Below are 18,479 nucleotides of genomic sequence, written 5' to 3' on the forward strand. Positions count from 1 at the left end.
GCTTTATAGCATCTATCAGCTCATTGTTTTGGATTTCCAGCACACACCCTACTGTTTTGGTTCACTCTCATATAATCAGCAGTTGCAAGCAGCTGAGTTGATTATTTCAGCACTTTCACAGTTAGAAGTTACATATTCAATAGTGAACATTTGCTTGTAGAATATCACCCATGTTTGTCACCATTTTATGTTTAATCATTTAAAAGAAGAACTGTAAAACAGGATGGATGATGTGAAAGTAGCACTCCCACTCTCACTTCTCCTTAGGCTGTGTGCTGCGCTGATGGGAACCACTGCTGTCCCAACCAGTACAAGTGCGATGAGAGCCAAACCTCGTGCATCAAAGGGGAAGTGGTGATCCCCTGGTACACTAAGCTTCCAGCCACCATCAGCAACGAGGCTGACCCCAGCTCTGTGCAGTGCGAAGAGCAGACCCAGTGTCCTGAACACACCACCTGCTGCCAGCTGCCGACAGGCGACTGGGGCTGCTGCCCGCTGCCAAATGTGAGCACTGAAGAGATTGCTGTATAAGACACAGTATCAGTATATGTGCGTTGTAAAAGTTTGCTTATGTAAAACGAGGGATGCCATTTCCACAACCCTTGTGTGTTTTGTCTGCAGGCTGTGTGCTGCCCAGATAAGGAGCACTGCTGCCCACAGGGTTACACCTGTAACATGGCCTCAAACTCTTGCCAGAAGGTCATCATGCTGCAGCTGGAGACTGTGCCACTAATACCAGTGTATCAACTCGAGCATCAACCCCCGCCCAATCCCTCAGAGCACAAAGACGTCCAGTGTGATGAACAGACCAGCTGTCCAGATGGAAACACCTGCTGCAGGACCTCCACTACTACATGGGGCTGCTGTCCATTGCCTAATGTATGATATACAGTCATAACCTTAACCTTTAAAGGAATACTTCAACATTTTGGTATATGTTCTTATTTATTTCCTTGACTGGAGTTAGATGAGAAGATTGATGCTACTCTCATGTCTGTATGGTAAATATGAAGGTATTGCAGGCAGCTGGTTAGCTTAGCTTAGCACAAATACTGAAAACAGGGAAACAGCTAGCCTGGCTACAACATTAAAATGCTGCTTATATGGTGTATAATAATACAACACTCTGAGAGCAGCTATATTGAGTACTTGTACTTTTGATACCTTGTCAGATTTGCTGCTAATAATTATTTACATTTGTACTTCTGTCTGTTATGTACTTGTATAGGAATATTTTTATACTGTACTATTGCAACTTGATGAAGTTGATGGTGTTAGCGGTAATACCTTCCATTCACTGTCCTCTCCACAGGCGGTGTGCTGCAGCGACATGTTGCACTGCTGTCCAGCTGGCTACACCTGCACCGACACTGGAGACTGCGAGCAGGGCACCAGGCCCCACTGGCAGGACTGGCACGTGTTCCTTGGGAACAAAAAGAGAGCTCTACTTTTGTGAAAACGTCTCCCCTGCACTGTCATTTGTTTATGCATGCATTGCACTAATGAAAATGGATATCAAAGGGATTTTGTGATAATTTTTAAATGCTTTGTTGTTAGTAAAAGGTGAAGGGGCACTGTGAAATTGAATTGCACTTCTCTTCTATGACCTTGGAGATACCACAACCACTATATGCAACTAGATCAGGGCATTAAAGAGATCGTACAGGTTTTTTGAATTGAGGTTGTATGGGTTGCCTATCCATAGACAGTATATTACATACAGTAGTTGTCAGTCAGCATGCCCCCAGTTTAGAAAAGCAGGCAGGAGTCCAGCATGGAAGCTAAGCAACACACGTTGGTGGAAAAGGTCACCTAAAGAAAGCCCCACCTAAAAAGACCAATATCAGTTTAGGTGTACGTTATATTGAGAGTATTTTCACTACTTTACCTTAATGTCAGACAGTGATTTCCAACAGGAAAATGAAGCCGTTATATCACTCTCTTTAAAGCCAGACTCCATTGAGAAAAACAGTCATTTTAGTATGCTAACCAGAGGAGCTGTTGGTCTACTGCTGCCTCAATCAGTTACTTTGTTGGTGTGATTGGTGCCTTTGGTGAATCCAAATTAACCCTTTTAAATGCTGAAGTCACACCATAACACTTACGAACTAACAGATTGAGGCAACTGTCTGATTTTAGGTAATGCAGTGAAAATTTTCTCAATATAGCATACACTTAAACTAAAACTGATTTTTTGCTTTTAGGTGGATCTTCTTTTAGAAGGCTTAAATACATATCATTGCTGACTTCTCCATATTGCTTAGCTTCCATGTCTACTCCAGCCTGCTTCCCGGAACTAAGGTCATGCCGACTGACATCTACTGTTTATAATAAACTGTCTATGAATAAGTACCCCATACAACCCCACTTAAAAAAACTTAACCATCCCTTTAAGTTTTTAATAACTCATTTTAAATTCAATTTGATTTGATTTCACTGTATTGTCAGAAAACAATTCTGAAGTTTGTCTTAAAATCAGATAGATCCTTATTGTTCCAAGTACACAGTTAACATGCTACTTGAAAGTTTAAACTAAATAAAAGCTTTAAAACCCCTCTTGCATCAGTTGGAAAATGCATTGTCACAAAGCTTAAACAGGGCTATTTATTCTGACACCATGAAAAGTTCACTAAAGATACGTGGTTCTTAAAGACAGCTACGCTACAAACATATGATGATCTTATAGAATATGATGCATTGCTGTGGATTAAACTACCCAACAGTATATAAAGGAGTTCAAATGAGTACAACCTTAAACATCTACAGCAGTAAAATGGAGATTATACATTAATGCAGCAGTAATATTAATGAAAAACCATCATATGTAATAGTAAAACACTGATAGGGAACATTTTACTGCACAATGAGCACTTTTACTTTTCATATCTTAAGTGCACTTTTCTGATAACGTACTTTGAATGAAGTGAGGCTTTGAATGCAGGACTTCTACTAGTAGTTCAATATTCCTTGTTTGGGATTAGGATCTCAATACTTCTTCCACCATTGAGCAAATGTGTCCCAAAACAAGAGGATATTTGGGGTCCTCCTGTCACCTGTCACATTCATTACACAAAGTAAGGCTTTGAATGCAGGACTTTTACTGGTGGTGGAGTATTTTCGCTGTGTGGTATTAGTATTTTAACTTGTGTAAAGGATCTGAATACTGACACTTCTTTCACCACAAAGCAAAACTGCCCTAAAATAAGAGTCTTTCTGTCACCCTCATCTTCATTACACAACATTGCAGGAGGTAGAGGGAGGTTCATCAAGACACAAGTTCATTTAAAAAAAAAAAAAAACACACAAACACATTTGCTGACAACTGACAATAAATTGAGAAATAAAGTGTATTAATATTTTAGTTACGTTACAGTTAATTTACATACTGTGTGAAACAAAAATGCATACTTTTCTGTAAAAAAGCACAAAATGTAGCTTTTATCCCAAGCACAAGCCATATTCGTGCTGAAAGGGTTATTTCCATCCTTTGATTCTAGTAGCATTTATTTTTCAATAATTTTAAGTAAGTATGATTTGAATTTTGTTTAATAGGAGGAAATATTGGCACATCCAATCACAGTTGAACAGAAGAGGCCTGAGACTGGAGCCTTGGGGAGCTCCACGTCACACCACATTTTTGTTCACTCAGCTCTATAATTACAAAGTAGTCCCTGTCCTGAAGACACAACCAGTTTAGGGCTATGCCAGAAAGTCTCAGACAATTTTCCAGACAGTTTACTTTGTTTGCACTGTCAACATGTTTTTTTCAGTAGTAAGTACAAGGATGCTTCTAGGATATCCTGCTCCTGCTTTGCTTTGTTTGTCAAAGTACTTTGTAACACTTTTTTTTACAGGTGCTTTATGAATAAAATTATCATTATTATTAAGAGTTTTGCATTTTTTGATGCATCAGCTGCTGTCTGTGTTGCACTGGTGGACCTATGGAAGCAGTGTTTCCCATCCGAGCAGGGGGACTCCCTGTTTCTGTAAGCTAAATAAACTCTTTAAAAGCCCGCTTGGATGAGATGGAAAATGCATCGACCAGAGAGACATGGTTCTTACAGGAGAGTGATGCTACAAACATAGGATGATCTTATAGAATATGGTGCATTGCTGTAGATTTAACTACCCAACAGTATATAAAGGAGTTCAAATTAGCACAACCTTAAACATCTACAGCCTAAAAATGCAATATATACATTAATTCAGACATAACATTATTCCAAAGCCATCATACATAATAGTAAAGCACTGACAGGGAATATTTTTCTGCACAATGAGTACTTTTGCTTTTCATTCTGAACGTGCATTTTACTGATAACATACTTTTACTTATCCTAGTTCTGTTTTTAAAAGGGGCTACATTAATAAAATGATGATTATTATTATCATTATTATCATTATTATTATTATTGGGCAGAAAACTGGGGCCCCCCTCTGGAGCCAGACCTGGGTTGAGGCTGACCAGCAAGAGTCTGGTGGCCGGGCCTTAGGTCATTGGACCCGGTTGGGCTCAACTTGAAGGAATTACATGAAGGCACTGCCATGCAACCCACCATCCACAGGGACAGGCGTCAAGGTCAGGTGCATTGTGTGGCAGGCAGCGCGCAGGGGCGAGGACCCAGGTGTGTTGACCCTTGGCATCGCAGACTGACTTTAGGGACATGGAACCTTATCTCTATAGATAGAGTTTGGCTCACCTCTACACATAGCACTGGTTCTGAAACCAAACTCCTGGAGAGGGGCTGAGCTCTCACCTTTTCTGGAGTTGCTAGAAGGTGAAAGGCGCCAGGCGGGTGTGGGATATTCACGTGCCCCTGGCTGAGTGCCGCTGTGTTGGAGTTCTCCCCGAGGAATGAGAGGGTTGCTATGATGTGACTTTGAATGGCTGAGTAGGGGTCTCTGACTGTTGTTTGTGCTTATACACCAAACAGCAGTTATGAGTACCCGGCCTTTTCTTGGAGTCTCTAGGGGTGTCCTTGAAAGGGTGCCAGCCGGACTCAGTAGTTCTTTTGGGGTACACTCACGTGGGCAATGATGGAGAAACGTGAAGGGGGATGAGTGGATGGAAACGGCCTGCCTGATCTGAACCTGAGTGGTGTTATATTATTGGACTTCTTTGCTAGTCATGGATGGGCCCCAACGAACACCATGTTGAGCATAGGGTGATTCATAAGTATACTTGGTACCAGAACACTTTAGGCCAAAGATCAATGACTGGCTTTGTGGTCGTTTCATCAGATCTGCAGTTGTCTGTCTTGGACACTCAGGTAAAGAGAGAAGCAGAGCTGATCACCATCTGGTGGTGAGTTGGATCAGATGGCAGGGGAGGCTGCCAGACAGACCTGGTAAACCCAAGCATGTAGTGAGGGTGAACTGGGAAAGTCTGGCCAAGGCCCCTGTCCGCAAGGTCTTCAACTCCCCAGTTTTCGTGTATCCTATGGGAGGTTGGGGACATGGAATCCGAGTAGGCCATGTTCAAAGCTCCCATTGTGGAGGTGGCTGCTAAAAGTTGTAGTCAGAAGGTCGTTAGTGCCTGATGTGGCAGAAACCAATAAACCCTGCTGGAGTCCACCAGGCCATCAGGCCGAAGAAGGAGGCCTTTCAGGCTTGGTTGGGCCAGGGGTCTCCTGAAGTAGCATACAGGTACCAGCTGGCCCTAAGGGCTGCAGCTGTGGTGGTCCACCAAGCAAAAACTCAGGTATGGGAGGAGTTTGGGAGGCACTGAGGAAGGGGTCAGTTGAGGTGATTCAGCATCTGATCAGGATGTCTCCTGGTCGCCTTCTGTGAGAGGTTTTCCAGGAACGTCTGACTGGTAGGAGGCCCCGGGGCAGACCCAGAATGTGCTGGAGGGATTATATATCTCATGTGGCCTGGAAACCCCTGTGGATCCCCCAGAAGGAGCGGGAAAGTGTTGCTGTGGAGAGGAACATCTGGAATATTTTGCTCAGCCAGCTGTGGTAATTATGTTAATATAACTCACCTCTACTTTAGCTGCCAGCGTCATTGTGAAATAGGGTGTGGTCTTCACCCATTTCAGTTAAAAGTTACATTGCAGCATTAGAGAGCTAATGGCACATTTCTCTGCAGGATTTTCCATTGAGGATACATGGTGAACATGTTTTTTGGGCTAATCTCACAGCGGAGTAGATTAGTGGTAAAATGTCAAAGTTCATCTGACCCCGCCCCTTGTCCTTTTCTGTTAGCAAAGGGCGAGGAGCGGGGTCCCTTTGATTGTTATGGTGCTTTGATCCTTTTGTTAGCAAAGGGCGAAGCCCCCCCCCCCCAGGCTTGTATTTAAGACAAAGCAGGTTTATCATTTGTGTTATTTGGTGGTGAGACACTTCAGAAACATCTGACTGCTTACATCAGCCCTTCAAGGTAAGAGAAAAATAAACCTCTTTTTTTATTTAGCTTTTAGAATCTGATATAATATCTGCTTGGCAAAGAAGTCCTTTTAGATGAATTGTAAAGATATAAGGAATAGGTTTGAAATCACCAGACAGACAGGATTATTTTCAACTGACAGTCACAAGTTCATGGGTATCTATAAATATCTGAGCAAGCTTATTATACTTCAAGGGTAGAGGTTGTGACCGATAGTATAAGCAGAAGTGAATGCGAACATGTATTTTCTGATTAGAGTGGAGGATTCCACATGCACACCTTTCACTTTCATTGATGACATCTGTGTGTGTATCTTCCCCTGTTTGCAGATGCAGAGGTGGTTCGTGATCTGTTGTGCTCTCCTGGCTCTGGTTGGTGCTGACGAGTGTCCAGATGGAGGAAGCTGTAAAGACGGTCAAACCTGCTGCAACTACCCAGCCAACGGCTATGAATGCTGCCCATTTGCTCAGGTAGACAATAATAAGTAAAAAATATAGATATAAAATGAAGCATTGGCATTTTATCAGCCTGAAAACTTTAAACCCCTGTTTCTCATCTGTATTTACTGCTCTCTGTTGTAGGGCAGATAAACCCCAGCAAAGTCATAGTACTTCAACTTCAGTAGAATACTTTGGCCCTTTTGTCCAGCACATAGTTACATGTAAATATGAGATACCCATTCTCTCTCTCGTGGTGTTTAGTACCTTATGGGCCAGATAAAAGCTGAAGCATCATTTAGCTAATGCGATAGCAGTTTGAAACTTTGGTAGTCAAAGTGTACCTACTACTGCTGTCCTCATAGGCTGTGTGCTGTGGTGATCACATGCATTGCTGTCCTGCGGGAGCAGTCTGCGATACAGCCACGTCCAGCTGTCTAATCTCTACTGGGTCCATCCCCTGGGTGGAAAGAGTCTCTGCTGATCAGCCACGACACTCTAAAGTAATAGTCACAGGCATCCATTGATTATATGATAGTATACTAAAAAAAAAAAAAAATTGATGTAATTAAGGCAAGTGCTCCCTTTCCCACTTTGTCCCTGCAGTCCTTCAGGATGATCATGGCTTACAAGGGGGAAGAAGATGGCAACATATGTCCTGATCAGTCACAATGCCCACCTGAGTTTTCCTGTCTAAAGACCTTGACAAGGTTTGGCTGCTGTCCCCTAGCTCAGGTAATCAAATCTTGTTCAAAGAATGATACAATTATCAGCAAAAAGGAGTGCTACAAGGTTATTTAAGTGACAACCTAAGGAAACAAATAATCAAACTCAAGTAAAAGAGCAGGTAAATAAAGACCAAAACCATGAAGTCTATGGTGGAGTCACCTCTCACACAGTAAGTACTGGTGGTATTATGTGTGCATATGCAAAATTTGTTTTCCAAAAGCTATTGTGGGAAATTTTCATTTAAAAAGTGCAGCTCTGATCAGACTGTCGTTTAATGTGTTTTGTTAATGTTGTAAAGTTATCTGCTGGATTGCTCTGCAACAACAATGTATAATGCAGTGCAGAGACCAGTAAAGCTGACTATATTAGATGTCTAAATATTACACCTATTTGGACTTGTACAATTTAAATTGACGCCTTCATGGTGCCTTAAAGAAATTATGAACTGTAGAGTTAAATGGATACAAGAGGGAATCCATGGGCCATTTGATTCCATTATTTTATTTGTGATTTTCTGACCCCTCACAGGGAGTCCCCTGCTCTGACGGGAAACACTGCTGTCCTGAAAACCATCAGTGCAGTGCAAACAGTCGCTCCTGCATCAAAAAAGGTAAAATGATAACAATTATAATAATAATTATTACTATCTATACAGCACATTTAAAAACAAAGTTTACAAGGGGCTTTGAGAAACAAAGCGTAGCAGAAGTAGGATATCCCAGAGGCATCCTGGTACTTCCAAAACAATATGTTGACAGTGTAAACAGAGCAAACAGTCTGGGAATTTATCTGAGCCCTAAACTAGTCTAACTAGTCTGCACGACAGGGACCACTTTGTGTCAATGTGTAATTGTCCATCCACAAAAATGACATGGAGTTCCCCAAGGCTCCGGTCTTGGGCCTCTTCTGTTCAACTCTGATCGATTGTGCCAAAATTTCCTCATGTAAAACAAGGATAAGACAGAAATAATTAAAGTAATACGTTTTTTGGACCCAAAGTAACAATTTAACGTCAATGCTCACCTTCACCAAGTTAAAGACCACATAACAAACCAGAAATTTTGGTGTAATTATGGACTGAAATTTTGGCATCCATTTTGAGAGAAATACAAAATTGGCCTACCATCACCATAAGAATATTTATGTCTCAGAAGGGCTTTGAAACAGTTGTCAGTTTCTGTGCACCTTATATCTGGAACAATCTCATGGCTCTTTTACATCAAGGTGTAACATTTTTCTAGTTGTCACTGCTTTCTTATTGAATGAAATATGGAACTATTTACTCATACTTTGCACTGTAGCTGTGCTATAACTTTGACTCTCCTGTTTTATCTGTTTAACTAAATACTAGCTCATTGTTTTGCTTATTTTTATGCTGTCTTGCGTTTCTTGTATCTTCGTTTCTGTGCATTTTTGTGTCTTTTCACTTTGAATTGGCTTAGCTTTGAATTGTTGCCTAACTTTTCAAAGGGGTTCACTTTTATCTCACTGTATTATAGACACAGTTTTACATTTGATGTTCCTGTTATTTTTTGGCAGAGCTTGTGACCAGCGTTATCTGTGGCGACGGAGTTACAGAGTGTCCATCTGGAAACACCTGCTGTAAAAGTGCATCAGGACCATGGGGATGCTGTCCTCAGCCACAGGTACAAAATAACTGATTTCATGAGCTGTTTATATCACCATAGGGAAAAAAGATAATAACACGCACATCCCAAATATTGAGAGGGTGCTGGATCATAAACTTCTAAGATGCATCAAACAAGGAAAATGATCCGCACACCGATAGAGCTCCCATTAATCCATTTATTTTCTGTCAAGTACTTGACAGAAAATAAATGGATTAATGGGAGCTCTATCGGTATATCACCATAGGGAACAGATAATTCAGCTCACAGTAAATACATTAATAAACACTTAAATCTGCTTATAACTAAATTAAAGTGTGAACAGTTGATAAACCAGGTAATCATTGATTATATACTGCTTATAAATGCTGATTATGGAGGGTTAAACTCAGTGGTACCTTAATTATTTTTCAGCGAAACAAGCAATTGGTCAGTCTATGAAAAGTCATAAAGTAACAACAAATAATTCTCAGTGACCCAAACACAGGGTGTCATCTTACAACTGGTCAGAGGAACTGAGTCTATGAAGACATGAGGTAGAGGAAAGCAGCAAATATGAACACTGGAAAAGCTGAAACCTTCAAATGTATGGCATTTTTGTTTCCAAACTCACTTAAAGCAACTATAATCTATGTATTTGTATGAACATTTGATCAAATGACTATGTGTGATGTGAAAAGAGTGGCCTCTAGTGAACCCAGAGAGAATTATCACTGGACTCTGCAGTTCCCCTCAGCTCTACAGCACTTTATAGCATCTTTCAGCTCATTGCTTTGGTTTTCAGACACACAACTTAACTGTTGTGGTTCACTCTCACTGTTCTCATAGCTTTATTATCAGCAGCAGCGGGCAGCTCAATTGATTGTTTCAGCACAATCACATACAACTGGAAAACAGGATGAACAGCTCTCACACTCTCGCTTCTCTCCAGGCTGTGTGCTGCACTGATGGGATCCACTGCTGTCCATCCAACTACAAGTGTGAGGGGACCACCTGCACCAGAGGGGACGTGGTGATCCCTGCGTACACCAAGCTTCCAGCCACCACCAGCATCAAGGCTGATACCAGCTTGTTGGTGAAAGGTGCCATACAAAAACATCTTGCCTAACTCTCATAAGAGGTTTGTTTTTATGTCGAGGCCCTTACCTACAGTATATAACATTTTTAAATGTGGTGTTATGTTGTGGCAGAGCTTGAGACCAACGTTATCTGTGGCGATGGAGTTACAGAGTGTCCATCTGGAAACACCTGCTGTAAAAGTGCATCAGGATCATGGGGATGCTGTCCTCTGCCACAGGTACAAAATAACTGATTTCATGAGCTGTTTATATCACCATAGGGAACAGATAATTCAACTCACAGTAAATACATTAATAAACACTTACATCTGCTTATAACTAAATTAAAGTGTGAACAGTTGATAAACCAGGTAATCATTGATTATATACTGCTTATAAATGCTGAATATGGAGGGTTAAACTCAGTGGTACCTTAATTATTTTTCAGCAAATCAAGTAATTGGTCAGTCTATGAAAAGTCATAAAGTAACAACAAATAATTCTTAGTGACCCAAACACAGGGTGTCATCTTACAACTGGTCAGAGGAACTGAGTCTATGAAGACATGAGGTAGAGGAAAGCAGCAAATATGAACACTGGAAAAGCTGAAACCTTCAAATGTATGGCATTTTTGTTTCCAAACTCACTTAAAGCAACTATAATCTATGTATTTGTATGAACATTTGATCAAATGACTATGTGTGATGTGAAAAGAGTGGCCTCTAGTGAACCCAGAGAGAATTATCACTGGACTCTGCAGTTCTCCTCAGCTCTACAGCACTTTATAGCATCTTTCAGCTCATTGCTTTGGTTTTCAGACACACAACTTAACTGTTGTGGTTCACTCTCACTGTTCTCATAGCTTTATTATCAGCAGCAGCGGGCAGCTCAATTGATTGTTTCAGCACAATCACATACAACTGGAAAACAGGATGAACAGCTCTCACACTCTCGCTTCTCTCCAGGCTGTGTGCTGCACTGATGGGATCCACTGCTGTCCATCCAACTACAAGTGTGAGGGGACCACCTGCACCAGAGGGGACGTGGTGATCCCTGCGTACACCAAGCTTCCAGCCACCACCAGCATCAAGGCTGATACCAGCTTGTTGGTGAAAGGTGCCATACAAAAACATCTTGCCTAACTCTCATAAGAGGTTTGTTTTTATGTCGAGGCCCTTACCTACAGTATATAACATTTTTAAATGTGGTGTTATGTTGTGGCAGAGCTTGAGACCAACGTTATCTGTGGCGACGGAGTTACAGAGTGTCCATCTGGAAACACCTGCTGTAAAAGTGCATCAGGATCATGGGGATGCTGTCCTCTGCCACAGGTACAAAATAACTGATTTCATGAGCTGTTTATATCACCATAGGGAACAGATAATTCAACTCACAGTAAATACATTAATAAACACTTATATCTGCTTATAACTAAATTAAAGTGTGAACAGTTGATAAACCAGGTAATCATTGATTATATACTGCTTATAAATGCTGAATATGGAGGGTTAAACTCAGTGGTACCTTAATTATTTTTCAGCAAATCAAGTAATTGGTCAGTCTATGAAAAGTCATAAAGTAACAACAAATAATTCTTAGTGACCCAAACACAGGGTGTCATCTTACAACTGGTCAGAGGAACTGAGTCTATGAAGACATGAGGTAGAGGAAAGCAGCAAATATGAACACTGGAAAAGCTGAAACCTTCAAATGTATGGCATTTTTGTTTCCAAACTCACTTAAAGCAACTATAATCTATGTATTTGTATGAACATTTGATCAAATGACTATGTGTGATGTGAAAAGAGTGGCCTCTAGTGAACCCAGAGAGAATTATCACTGGACTCTGCAGTTCCCCTCAGCTCTACAGCACTTTATAGCATCTTTCAGCTCATTGCTTTGGTTTTCAGACACACAACTTAACTGTTGTGGTTCACTCTCACTGTTCTCATAGCTTTATTATCAGCAGCAGCGGGCAGCTCAATTGATTGTTTCAGCTCAATCACATACAACTGGAAAATAGGATGAACAGCTCTCACACTCTTGCTTCTCTCCAGGCTGTGTGCTGCACTGATGGGATCCACTGCTGTCCATCCAACTACAAGTGTGAGGGGACCACCTGCACCAGAGGGGACGTGGTGATCCCTGCGTACACCAAGCTTCCAGCCACCACCAGCATCAAGGCTGATACCAGCTTGTTGGTGAAAGGTGCCATACAAAAACATCTTGCCTAACTCTCATAAGAGGTTTGTTTTTATGTCGAGGCCCTTACCTACAGTATATAACATTTTTAAATGTGGTGTTATGTTGTGGCAGAGCTTGAGACCAACGTTATCTGTGGCGACGGAGTTACAGAGTGTCCATCTGGAAACACCTGCTGTAAAAGTGCATCAGGATCATGGGGATGCTGTCCTCTGCCACAGGTACAAAATAACTGATTTCATGAGCTGTTTATATCACCATAGGGAACAGATAATTCAACTCACAGTAAATACATTAATAAACACTTATATCTGCTTATAACTAAATTAAAGTGTGAACAGTTGATAAACCAGGTAATCATTGATTATATACTGCTTATAAATGCTGAATATGGAGGGTTAAACTCAGTGGTACCTTAATTATTTTTCAGCAAATCAAGTAATTGGTCAGTCTATGAAAAGTCATAAAGTAACAACAAATAATTCTCAGTGACCCAAACACAGGGTGTCATCTTACAACTGGTCAGAGGAACTGAGTCTATGAAGACATGAGGTAGAGGAAAGCAGCAAATATGAACACTGGAAAAGCTGAAACCTTCAAATGTATGGCATTTTTGTTTCCAAACTCACTTAAAGCAGCTATAATCTATGTATTTGTATGAACATTTGATCAAATGACTATGTGTGATGTGAAAAGAGTGGCCTCTAGTGAACCCAGAGAGAATTATCACTGGACTCTGCAGTTCCCCTCAGCTCTACAGCACTTTATAGCATCAATCAATCAATCAATCAATCAATCAATCAATCAATCAATCAATCAATCAATCAATCAATCAATCAGTCAATCAATCAATCAATCAATCAATCAATCAATCAATCAATTTTATTCATAAAGCCCAATATCGCCTATCACACTTTGCCTCACAGGGCTTTACAGTATACGACATCCCTCTGTCCTTATGACCCTCGCAGCAGATAAGGAAAAACTCCCCAAAAAACCCTTTAACGGGGGAAAAAATGGTAGAAACCTCAGGAAGAACAACTGAGGAGGGATCCCTCTTCCAGGACGGACAGACGTGCCATAGATGTTGTACAGAACACATCAACATGATAAATTAACAGTAATCCGTATGACACAATGAGACAGAGAGAGAGAGAGAGAGAGAGACAGGACAGACGGTAATGACAGTAGCTTACAACAACATTAATGAAAGTAATAATATTATAATTATAATTCTGGCAACTGTGGTACAATATGTTGAAAGTCTATATTAATATCTGATAGTGTACATATGTGACAATAATCATATGTGTATAATAACAGTAGAAGTATGACTAATGATAACAGCAGCAGCAGGAGGCATCTGGCAAGACCATGGCAGCAGCACAACCACACACGTCACACCATCCAGGCACTGCTGCGATATAAGTTAACCTGAGAGACAGTGGAGCACAAAGGCTCTGGAGAAGAAGCCGAGTTAGCAAGATGCAGTAATAGGATACGAGAGAGAGAGAGAGAGAGAGAGAGAGAGAAGGAGAGAAGGTGCCCGGTGTATTATAGGGGGTCCCCCGGCAGACTAGGCCTAAGTCAGCCTAACTAGGGGCTGGTACAGGGCAAGCCTGAGCCGGCCCTAACTATAAGCTTTATCAAAGAGGAAAGTCTTAAGTCTAGTCTTAAATGTGGAGACGGTGTCTGCCTCCCGGACCATAACAGGAAGATGATTCCACAGGAGAGGAGCCTGATAGCTGAAGGCTCTGGCTCCTGATCTACTTTTGGAGACTTTAGGGACCACGAGTAACCCTGCGTTCTCAGAGCACAGTGTTCTGGTGGGACAATATGGCACTATGAGCTCTCTAAGATATGATGGAGCTTGACCATTTAGAGCTTTATAAGTTAACAGTAGGATTTTAAATTCAATTCTGGATTTTACAGGGAGCCAGTGCACAGAAGCTAAAACAGGAGAAATATGATCTCGTTTCTTAGTTCCTGTTAGTACACGTGCTGCTGCATTCTGAATTAGCTGGAGAGTTTTTAAGGACTTACTAGAGCTACCTGATAATAGAGAATTACAGTAATCCAGCCTTGAGGTAACAAAAGCGTGGACCAATTTTTCTGCATCTTTTCGGGTCAGGATAGGCCTAATTTTCGCAATATTACGCAGATGAAAAAATGCAGTCCGTGAGGTTTGTTTTAAATGAGAATTAAAAGACAGATCTTGATCAAATATTACTCCGAGGTTTCTTACGGTAGTGCTAGAGGCCAGAGCAATGCCATCTAGAGAAACTATGTCATCAGATAAGGAGTCTCTGAGTTGTTTGGGGCCAAGAACAATAATTCCAGTTTTGTCTGAATTTAACATAAGGAGGATCTTTTAGCTCATTGCTTTGGTTTTCAGACACACAACTTGACTGTTGTGGTTCACTCTCACCGCTCTCATAGCTTTATTATCAGCAGCAGCGGGCAGCTGAATTGATTGTTTCAGCACAATCACATACAACTGGAAAACAGGATGAACAGCTCTCACACTCTCGCTTCTCTCCAGGCTGTGTGCTGCACTGATGGGATCCACTGCTGTCCATCCAACTACAAGTGTGAGGGGACCACCTGCACCAGAGGGGACGTGGTGATCCCTGCGTACACCAAGCTTCCAGCCACCACCAGCATCAAGGCTGATCTCAGCTTGTTGGTGAAAGGTGCCGTACAAAAACATCTTGCCTAACTCTCATAAGAGGTTTGTTTTTATGTCGAGGTCCTTACCTATATAACATTTTTAAATGTGATGTTCCTGTTATGTTGTGGCAGAGCTTGTGACCAACATTATCTGTGGCGACGGAATTACAGAGTGTCCATCTGGAAACACCTGCTGTGAAAATGGATCAGGAGTATGGGGATGCTGTCCTCTGCCACAGGTACAAAATGTCTGATTTTTAAATTACAGACACACACAAGGTGACAGTTTTGACATGCTAATGTTACTCCATAGCACAGTTCAGATTATGAATGAGGAAAAAGTCAAATGATGGATTTGCATGTCCTGCCAGTATTGCTACTTTTTATTTAATTACAGTTGATGTTAGCAGTAATACCTTGCTGCCTCTGTCCTCTCCACAGGCGGTGTGCTGCAGCAACATGTTGCACTGCTGTCCCTATGGCTACACCTGCACAGACACTGGACACTGCATTCGGGAGAGCAGGCTCCACTGGCAGAACTGGCAGTTGACCCGTGCCAACAAAAAGAGAGCTCCACTTTTGTGAAAACATCTCCCCCCTGCATGTGTCATGTGTTTCTGCGTGCAATGTATTAATGGAAAATAATGTCAGAGGGATTTAATGATATTGATACTTTGATTTTTATTCTTAGTGAAAGGATGAAGGGTATCTGTGAAACTGAATTGCACCTGGGGTTACGGTATTCTGTGATCTTGGAGAGGCAACACCAAGTATATGCAATTAAACCAAGGCATTAATTTTTTAGTAACTCATTTTAAATTTCATTTAATTTGATTTCACTTTATTGTCAGATGAAAACAAGCCTGAAATTTGTCTTAAGGTCAGATAGATCCTTGTATTCCAAGCACACAGTTGCAAGCTATTTGAAACTCCATCCAATAAAAACACTCTACAGGCAATATTCACAGTCAATCGTCTTTTTCTGTATGTTCAGTAGCCATGTGCTGCAAAGTGCAGAGTGCACCATAATTTGGGAACCATACATCGTATAAATATGGGTAACATGGGTCTTAGTCCACTTAATAAATAGCATACACATGAAACTACATTTTACTGTATTTTTTAAAATGTTTACATGCTTTGTGATTACACAAACAACAATAAATCATTACGTGGAATTTTATGCAGCTTAATGAAAGGTTCTTCTAACTTTGGTCATTTTTGGTGCATCATTATTATTATTATTGTTATTTTTTTTTATTATTATTATTTCTTCATTATAACAAAATCCTAAACTTTGGAGTTGACCAAGGAACAAAAACATTTCCCTGAAATAAATAATGCCCTTGTTATTTATTACATCATTGATCTTTTTTTATTATTAGGATTTAAGCCTCGTAGGGGCAGAACCCTATTGTGTTTGTGCCAGTTCAGAATAATAATAATAATACTAATAATCATTATAATAATAATAATAATAATAATAATAATAATGAGAAGAAGAAGAAGAAGGAGAAGAAGAAGAAGACAAAGAAGAAGAAGAAGAATTGTTATTGTTTTTGTCTGCTGTCATGTCTCAAATTCTCACACTATAAATCAGATTGACTAGAAATATGGCACACTAGCTAGCTCAATATGCTCAACAGAAAGCCTCTTAGAGGATAAAAGTCCATCACGCTAATTTACATACAGCGAAAAACATGTAACATCTACATCTACCTTTCAGATTTTGACTCAATCAACACCAGTAATTTTGTACATATTTTTACACACCACTGTTGGACTGAGACACACAAATTGGCTGTAACTCATTAACGCTGTGTCCAATAATCATATATCTTAATAGATATGTTTTGTACATCCAAAAGCATTTTGAGCTCGACCTATGAGAGGCATCACAAATACCAAAAACGTGTACCTCAATAAAAGGTGGACAAATTTCACAAAATTTGGTACACATGCTCTGGAGGCGAGCATTAAGATCTGAAGTGTATTGGTGCATGTGGGCATGGCCTGTTTAGTATGCATGCAGTGTGTTCTACAGAAAAGCCTCTTGGACAATAAAGGCTATAATGTGAGAAACACCTATGTTTGGTTTTTGACTGTATCAGTACTAAATTTGGTATACAGCATTGCAGGATGGACCGCCCCCCCGGTGCTGCCTCGTTTGAAAACGCCGCACTGCACTAACGTGCCCTCTTGAGTGACGAAAATGAGAAGATGTGCCCTATCAGCTGCCCTCTTGAATGATGAAAACGAGAGGATGTGCCCTTTTGCTGCCGTCTTGAGTGATCAAAACTAGACAATGTGCCCTATTGGATGAAAACAAGCGGATGTGCCCTTTTGGCTGCCCTCTTGTCCCCATGTCATGCAGTAGGTGCCCTTTTTTCCTTTTCACCCCTGCCCTTCAAACATCCTGAGTCCATCACTGCAGGGAAGACACCCTGGTCTAAGTCCTGAACATACACAAAGTTTCATTCACATCCTTGAGCAGAATGGTAGGTCTTTGTGTGTGCAATTACTGAAATGCTGCATACATTGATTGGTCTTAATCCTTTGGACAAAATTAAACAACTTGAAGTGACTTTGGTCAAGTTTGTAAAGTCTGAAACCATTTTGCTGCTGCTTGATCACTTGAGCTGATTTTGGCAACTGAGCTACTTTCTCCTGACCCCACTTACAGCTATTATTATTATTATTATTATTATTATTATTATTATTATTATTATTATTATCATTATTAATAAATAAAACAACCCTCCACAATTTAAATGCAAATCTAAAATTGCTGTCTGTGTCAGGCCGTTGTTTGCCATGCAATTTCTACTTTTGTATTTAGGCTAAGTGTTCTTAACTAAATAATTGTTTTGATTATAGTCAGTGTTGGTCTCGTTACTCTAAAAATGTAATTCATTACTCATTTCTCTTTTCAAAAGAAATATCATTACTTATTTCTCCCTGCCAACAGTAATTCGTTACACCGCTCGTTATCTTAATTTTCCATCACACCCCACAAATTTGGTAATTGCATACTGTGATTGTTGTATTTTGAGTTAATGGTGGTGTGATAAAAGTAACGTTGTAACAAGTTATTTGATGATATTTGAATTTCAGTAATATCATTACTGAAATTTTACAACTATATTACAGAATCGTTACAGGAAAAAGTGATAGATAGCCTATACTGCCCAACACTGATTATTGTTCTGTAACTTACTTTCGCTTCACTAACATTTCGCATTTATTATTTACTTGTACTTTTTAATAATAATAATAATTACAATTATAGTGACGATAATGATAATAATTATAATAATAATTATAATGATAATACAATTTCAGTGATTTTTCAACTTCTTCAAAGTGTC

At 40.4% G+C, this 18,479-nt stretch overlaps 1 protein-coding gene across 3 annotated transcripts in view; it reads left to right on the forward strand.

Annotated features, from left to right (window-relative positions):
• The window catches only part of grna (granulin a), a 29,270-nt gene extending 13,200 nt beyond the window's left edge, over positions 1-16,070 (forward strand). For 2 of the 3 annotated variants that reach the window (XM_033644629.2, XM_078161628.1), the window contains exons 12-14: positions 268-504; positions 622-879; positions 1,313-2,555. In XM_033644629.2, coding sequence (XP_033500520.2) covers positions 268-504; positions 622-879; positions 1,313-1,456 — 639 coding nt within the window. In that variant the 3' untranslated portion in view covers positions 1,457-2,555. Of the gene's footprint in view, positions 1-267; positions 505-621; positions 880-1,312; positions 2,556-10,112; positions 10,264-10,371; positions 10,479-11,204; positions 11,356-11,463; positions 11,571-12,296; positions 12,448-12,555; positions 12,663-14,983; positions 15,135-15,243; positions 15,351-15,552 lie in introns of those variants that run through there. The other variant, XM_078161627.1, reaches the window with a different exon arrangement.
• The last annotated feature ends 2,409 nt before the right edge of the window (positions 16,071-18,479 follow it).

Source organism: Epinephelus lanceolatus, chromosome 18, assembly GCF_041903045.1.
Source record: "Epinephelus lanceolatus isolate andai-2023 chromosome 18, ASM4190304v1, whole genome shotgun sequence".
Lineage (NCBI taxonomy): Eukaryota > Metazoa > Chordata > Actinopteri > Perciformes > Serranidae > Epinephelus > Epinephelus lanceolatus.